At 45.7% G+C, this 7,500-nt stretch overlaps 1 protein-coding gene across 2 annotated transcripts in view; it reads left to right on the top strand.

The window, feature by feature from the left end:
• LOC125044336 (multiple inositol polyphosphate phosphatase 1-like) overlaps positions 1–7,500 on the top strand; it is a 12,424-nt gene that overhangs the window by 1,230 nt on the left and 3,694 nt on the right. For both annotated transcript variants that reach the window (XM_047640954.1, XM_047640955.1), the window contains exons 3-9: positions 869–1,009; positions 3,114–3,292; positions 5,116–5,235; positions 5,411–5,552; positions 6,198–6,298; positions 6,590–6,699; positions 7,043–7,097. In XM_047640954.1, the coding sequence (XP_047496910.1) occupies positions 869–1,009; positions 3,114–3,292; positions 5,116–5,235; positions 5,411–5,552; positions 6,198–6,298; positions 6,590–6,699; positions 7,043–7,097 (848 nt within the window). The remainder of the gene's footprint in view (positions 1–868; positions 1,010–3,113; positions 3,293–5,115; positions 5,236–5,410; positions 5,553–6,197; positions 6,299–6,589; positions 6,700–7,042; positions 7,098–7,500) is intronic.

Genomic DNA, 7,500 nt, shown 5'->3' with positions numbered 1-7,500 from the left:
AGTCCGAGCTCTCGGGAGGCTCCCAAGTCCGAGCTCTCGGGAGGCTCCCAAGTCCGAGCTCTCGGGAGGCTCCCAAGTCCGAGCTCTCGGGAGGCTCCCAAGTCCGAGCTCTCGGGAGGCTCCCAAGTCCGAGCTCTCGGGAGGCTCCCAAGTCCGAGCTCTCGGGAGGCTCCCAAGTCCGAGCTCTCGGGAGGCTCCCAAGTCCGAGCTCTCGGGAGGCTCCCAAGTCCGAGCTCTCGGGAGGCTCCCAAGTCCGAGCTCTCGGGAGGCTCCCAAGTCCGAGCTCTCGGGAGGCTCCCAAGTCCGAGCTCTCCGGAGGCTCCCAAGTCCGAGTTCTCCGGAGGCTTCAAGTCCGAGTTCTCCGGAGGCTTCAAGTCCGAGTTCTCCGGAGGCTTCAAGTCCGAGCTCTCCGGAGGCTTCAAGTCCGAGCTCTCCGGAGGCTTCAAGTCCGAGCTCTCCGGAGGCTTCAAGTCCGAGCTCTCCGGAGGCGTCAAGTCCGAGCTGTACCTCAAACCCTTCTCTGAATCCAAGTCTCATCTCTGCGAATCCGTCTACCGTTTATTCATCCACCCTGTCTTTTCCTCACCCGACTCCTATCTCCGAACTTGACTCCACAGTTACTCCTTTTATCTTTATCCCCCCACCCACCATTCATCCATCCACTCACCCATTCCTCATCACCATCCACCCCCCCCCCCCCTTTACTCATCCGCTTATCCACATCGACGCCCGAAATGCATCGCTCAGTTTCGATCCTTGCTTCATCTTCAAATACCAATCCATTCTTTTCTTATTTACCCACTCATCCTTTCCTCACCCAGCGAACTCACCATTTACCCACTCATTCACCCACGCATCCACCTTCCAGAGTCTGGATGCCGGGTGCGCTCCGTGTGGATGATGGCTCGACACGGCAGCCGCTACCCAACAGATCTTGAAGGGAGCTTCATCTGGAATTGGCTGCCGCGTCTCAAGGAGGAGATCTTGGAAGCCCACGAGATGGGTTCAGGTGAGAGGCGGTGGTGGTGAGCTGGTGGGGGTGTTGTGTTGGTGGTGAGCTGGTGGGGGTGTTGTGTTGGTGGTGAGCTGGTGGGGGTGTTGTGTTGGTGGTGAGCTGGTGGGGGTGTTGTGTTGGTGGTGAGCTGGTGGGGGTGTTGTGTTGGTGGTGAGCTGGTGGGGGTGTTGTGTTGGTGGTGAGCTGGTGGTGGTGTTGTGTTGGTGGTGAGCTGGTGGGGGTGTTGTGTTGGTGGCGGTGGGGGTGTTGTGTTGGTGGTGAGCTGGTGGGGGTGTTGTGTTGGTGGTGGTGAGCTGATGGGGGTGTTGTGTTAGTGGGGGTGTTGGTGGTGGTGGTGAGCTGGTGGGGGTGTTGTGTTGGTGGTGAGCTGGTGGGGGTGTTGTGTTGGTGGTGAGCTGGTGGGGGGGTTGTGTTGGTGGTGAGCTGGTGGGGGTGGTGTGTTGGTGGTGGTGGTGAGCTGGTGGGGGTGTTGTGTTGGTGGTGAGCTGGTGGGGGTGTTGTGTTGGTGGTGAGCTGGCGGGGGTGTTGTGTTGGTGGTGAGCTGGTGGGGGTGTTGTGTTGGTGGTGGTGGTGAGCTGGTGGGGGTGTTGTGTTTGTGGTGAGCTGGTGGAGGTGTTGTGTTGGTGGTGGTGGTGAGCTGGTGGGGGTGTTGTGTTGGTGGTGGTGGTGAGCTGGTGGGGGTGTTGTGTTGGTGGTGAGCTGGTGGGGGTGTTGTGTTGGTGGTGAGCTGGTGGGGGTGTTGTGTTGGTGGTGAGCTGGTGGGGGTGTTTTGTTGTTGGTGGTGAGCTGGTGGGGGTGTTGTGTTGGTGGTGAGCTGGTGGGGGTGTTTTGTTGTTGGTGGTGGTGAGCTGGTGGGGGTGTTGTGTTGGTGGTGAGCTGGTGGGGGTGTTGTGTTGGTGGTGGTGGTGAGCTGGTGGGGGTATTGTGTTGGTGGTGAGCTTGTGGGGGTGTTGTGTTGGTGGTGGTGGTGAGCTGGTGGGGGTGTTGTGTTGGTGGTGAGCTGGTGGGGGTGTTGTGTTGGTGGTGGGGGTGTTGTGTTGGTGGTGAGCTGGTGGGGGTGTTGGTGGTGAGCTGGTGGGGGTGTTGTGTTAGTGGTGAGCTGGTGGGGCTGTTGTGTTGGTGGTGAGCTGGTGGGGGTGTTGTGTTGGTGCTGGTGGTAAGTGGGGGTGTTGTGTTGGTGGTGAGCTGGTGGGGGTGTTGTGTTGGTGGTGGTGGTGAGCTGGTGGGGGTGTTGTGTTGGTGGTGAGCTGGTGGGGGTGTTGTGTTGGTGGTGGTGGTGAGCTGGTGGGGGTGTTGTGTTGGTGGTGAGCTGGTGGGGGTGTTGTGTTGGTGGTGATCTGGTGGGGGTGTTGTGTTGGTGGTGAGCTGGTGGGGGTGTTGTGTTGGTGGTGAGCTGGTGGGGGTGTTGTGTTGGTGGTGGTGGTGAGCTGGTGGGGGTGTTGTGTTGGTGGTGGTGGTGAGCTGGTGGGGATGTTGTGTTGGTGGTGAGCTGATGGGGGTATTGTGTTGGTGGTGGAGGTGAGCTGGTGGAGGTGTTGTGTTGGTGGTGGTTTTGTGCTGGTGGTGGGGATAAGCTGATGAGGGTGTTGTGTTGGTGGTGAGCTGTTGGGGGTGTTGTGTTGGTGGTGGTGAGCTGGTGGGGGTGTGGTGTTGTTTGTGGGGATGGTGGTGAGTTGGTGTGGAGAAAAAGAGAGCGAGGGAATGAAAAGGGAGAAAGGGATATATATATATATATATATATATATATATATATATATATATATAGTGTTATGAGTGATAAGTGATAGTGTTAATGATTATGATGATAGTAATAATGATATTATTATTATTATTATTAATATAATTATTATTATTATCATAATCATTATAATTATTGTGGTTTTGAGTGTGATCATAATTATAATCATAACTATAACTATAATTATAGTTGTAATGATATTCATAATCTTTAGTACACTTATAATTATGATTATAATTATGATATCATCAATGATACATATAACAACGATGATAACAATAAAGTTACTGATAACAATAAATAATAACAATGAATAATACAGTCACACTGGTATAATCTTCCCACCAAACAAATCCACAGGTTCCTTGTGCCAGAAGACGCTCGAGCTCCTGAAGTCGTGGACAGGCGAGGAGTTCTCTTCTAGCCGCGGGATGCAGCTCTTCGATACCGGGAGGAAGGAGATGAAGGGGCTGGGCGTCAGGATGCGCGCTGCCCTTCCCCATTTCTTCACGGAGGATGCTCTGAATCGCAGGGTTTTGGTAGGCCTAAGAAGAGTGTTTTATTTTATTTTTTTATTTTTTTTTAGGTCTAGGAAGGGTGGTTATAGTGGTGGTAGGCCTAAGAAGAGTGTTTCTTTTTTTCTTTTTTTTGGTAGGTCTAGGAAGGGTGGTTTTGGTGGTGTTGGGATTAGGAAGAGTGGTTTTGGTGGTGATGGTAGGCCTAGGAAGATTGGTTTTGGTGGTGGTGGTAGGCCTAGGAAGAGTGGTTTTGGTGGTGGTGGTAGGCCTAGGAAGAGTTGTTTTGGTGGTGGTGGTAGGCCTGGGAAGAGTGGTTTTGGTGGTGGTGGTAGGCCTAGGAAGAGTTGTTTTGGTGGTGGTGGTAGGCCTTGGAAGTGGTTTTGGTGGTGGTGGGCCTAGGAAAAGTGGTTTTGGTGGTGGTGGTAGGCCTTGGAAGAGTGGTTTTGGTGGTGGTGGTAGGCCTAGGAAGAGTTGTTTTGGTGGTGGTGGTAGCCCTAGGAAGTGGTTTTGGTGGTGGTGGGCCTAGGAAAAGTGGTTTTGGTGGTGGTGGTAGGCCTTGGAAGAGTGGTTTTGGTGGTGGTGGTAGGCCTAGGAGGAGTGGTTTTGGGGTTGGTGGTAGGCCTAGGAAGAATGGTTTTGGTGGTGGTAGGCCTAGGAAGACTGGTTTTGGGGTTGGTGGTGGTAGGTCTAGAAGGAGGGGTTTTGGTGGTGGTGGTAGGCCTAGGAGGAGTGGTTTTTGGTGGTGATGGTAGGCCTAGGAAGAGTGGTTTTGGTGGTGGTGGTAGGCCTAGGAAGAGTGGTTTTGGTGGTGGTGGTAGGCCTAGGAAGAGTGGTTTTTGTGGTGGTGGTAGGCCTAGGGAGAGTGGTTTTGGTGGTGGTGGTAGGCCTAGGAGGAGTGGTTTTTGTGGTGGTGGTACGCCTAGGGAGAGTAATTTGGGTGGTGGTGGTAGGCCTAGGAAGAGTGGTTTTAGTGGTGGTAGGCCTAGGAAGGGTGGTTTTGGTGGTGGTGGTAGGCCTAGGGAGAGTAGTTTGGGTGGTGGTGGTAGGCCTAGGAAGAGTGGCTTTGGTGGTGGTGTTAGGCCTAGGAAGAGTGATTTTGGTGGTGGTGGTAGGCCTAGGAGGGGTGGTTTTGGTGGTGGTGGTAGGCCTAGGAAGTGATTTTGGTGGTGGTGATAGGCCTAGAAGGAGTGGTTTTGGTGGTGGTGGTAGGCCTAGGAAAGGTGGTTTTGGTGGTGGTGGTAGGCCTAGGGAGAGTCGTTCTGTTGGTGGTAGGTCTAGAATATTGGTTTTAGTGGAGGGAGGCCTAGGAAGATTAGTTATGCTTTTGGTAGGCCTTGGAATAGTGGTTATTGTTAGTAGGCCTTGCTTTTCCTTATCATCATCCCTCTTCTTTTTGTTTTCTATTCATCCGCCTCCTTATCCTCGTAGTTTTTCCTAGTTTCTCCTTTCCATCGTCTTATTTTTTCGTTTTTTCTTCCTTCTGCTTTCGCCATTCTTTCGTAAACTTCTATTTTATTTTCTTCTTATTCCTTCTTTTGTTTTGCCTTTATCTCCTTTGTTTTATGCTTTCCATTCCTCTCCCTCCATTTCCTTCTCTTCCTCCTTCTTTTCTCCTCTCCTCTACTTCTCCTTTTCATTTTTTTTTTTTTTTTTATCCTCTTCAGCCAATTTTTTTCTTCAGAATTACAGGTAAGAAATGAATGTACACAATATTTCAGAGAAACATTTCAAGGAAATCATAATCATTTGTATTTTCATAACCGCCTGTCTCTATATCTATTCGTCCCTTCATTATTTTATTCATTCGTCTCGTATTGTATAAACTTATCTCTTCCCTGTTTCAGATATGGTCCACGAATACCAGCCGAACCATAGATACCGCAAAGGTTTTCTTGAAGGGTTTTTCTCCCTCAGAGGATCTGGAGAAGAATATTACAGTCAAGACGAGTGATCAGATCCTAGAGGTAAATAGGGTTGAAGATTGTGTTTATAATTTTTTGCTCTTAATTTCCTTCTATATTTTTTTTTCCGGAAAGAAGCTGAAGCTGAATATGTGATTTACAAGAGAATAAATTCTTTCCATTATTATATTCCATTTTTTTTTTTTTTTTTAATAATAATACTTACCCCTTTGCACAGTTCCCAGACAAATGTCATAAATACAGCAAAACAGTCTTTCAAGGCCAGCGTATGCCAGCCTTCGAACAGTACCTGAGGGGGCCTGAGGTCCAGAGTGTTGTCGACAGAGTGTCTCAACGCATTGCCGTCTCAGTCAACTTAAGTAGGCTACCACATAGACCTTAGTTAAGTTTCTACTAATAACTATCTATCCATATCTCTCTATATCTCTCTCTACACACACACACAGACACACACACACACACACACACACACACACACACACACACACACACACACACACACACACACACACACACACATATATATATGTGTGTGTGTGTGTCTGTATGTGTGTCTGTGTGTGTGTGTGTGTGTGCATAAATGAATATATATACATATATATATACATATATATATATATATACATATATATATATATGTATATATACATATATATACAAATATCTATATCTATATATCTATATGTATATACATATATATATGCATATTCATATATATATATGCATATTCATATATATTTGTATATATAAAATATACATATATGTGTATATATAGATATATATAAAATATATTAGTATTGATATTGTTACTCTTTTGTTTTTCTTTTATTACTTTATTATTCCATGTCCTTCATAGTGAATGTATAAATCAGTCCTGTTTATCATAGATCTTAATCTTAAAGCAATTGTATAACCTTAAGGGCGGACAAATTATCATTCTGTCTGCCACCATCTATCATGGACTAAACCTGGGCTTCTTTTTTCTCTTACATGTACACCGTTAGAACAAGTGGGTACCATGTACAACACCTGTCGTTATTACAAAGTGATGGAACCACAGAAAAAATCCGTTTGGTGTGCTGTCTTCAGTAAAGAAGATCTTAAGGTGATGCTTTTTTTAGTTTCATTGCAGAAATTCACTGGCTTTGAAGCAGAATAAGTCAGAGATTATTTTCTCAAATAGCTTTAATTTCGAGATTAGAAAATAAAAAAAATCTTGGTTTGATATTCATGGACGTAGTGTTCTTGAATTCTAGCTTTTATTTAATTTGTTAAGGACTAAAGGACTAAGAACAGTCTGCAATTCGTAATTCCTTGCCATATCATTTTCCATTGCTTTGTCCTTGGTCTTTGGGGCGAAATGTGAATGTAAACTAATTACGTCTCTTTTTAATAGGTCTTGGAATATGGAGAGGACCTTTTCCTATACCACCATCATGGTTATGCTTTCAATATAACTTTCGAACAAGCTTGCCCTGTTGTGAAGGACATAATTCAGCTTTTTAGGCACGTATCCGAAAGAGAGGAAGTGAGAAAGAGAGAGAGAGAGGGGGGGGGGGGAGAGAGAGAGAGAGAGAGAGAGAGGGGGGAGTGAGAGAGAGAGGGGGGAGTGAGAGAGAGAGAGGGAGAGAGAGAGAGAGAGGGGGGGGGAGCGAGAGAGAGAGAGAGAGAGAGAGAGAGAGGTGGAAGGAAGGAAAACGCAAAGGAGAAAGAGAAATGGGGAAAAAAAGGACAATATGTGATATGAACAGATACTTCCATAAACTGAAATAAGAAAAAGAAAAAAAAAAAAAAGACGCCATTTAAATAATGCAACGTATTTTTTATTATTATTATTATTTTTTTCCAGGAACCAGAATGAAACCAGTGCGTTCTATTTCACACACTTAGAAACTGTGATGAAGGTATGTTCTGTTCTTCTGTTCCTGTTCATTTGTTCTCTCATCTCAATATTTGAATACTCTCACTCATGATTATTCGTTATCAGATTATTAAAGAAATATATCGGTAATTATTTACAGATTATACGTTCTTACGGATATATTTTCGTAATGTGGTGGTTTTATGAATAACTTTTTCTTCCTCAAAAAAAAAAAAAAAAAAAAAAAAAAACGAGCGCTAAATTATTTTTTTATGATTTCTTATTACTTAATGATTACTGCTTATTACTTAATTACCTCTTATTAATTAATACTTAATTGCTTACTTATTATATTCGAGGAAAGTTGTATTAAAAAATATATATATATTTTTGTTTTGAATATTTTTATTTTTTTATTTTTTTATCTACTACAGTAATGAAATAAT

The sequence above is a fragment of the Penaeus chinensis genome, chromosome 35, assembly GCF_019202785.1.
Source record: "Penaeus chinensis breed Huanghai No. 1 chromosome 35, ASM1920278v2, whole genome shotgun sequence".
Lineage (NCBI taxonomy): Eukaryota > Metazoa > Arthropoda > Malacostraca > Decapoda > Penaeidae > Penaeus > Penaeus chinensis.
The sequence above is the reverse complement of the archived record's forward strand: the minus strand, read 5'-3'. Positions and strand labels throughout refer to the sequence as shown.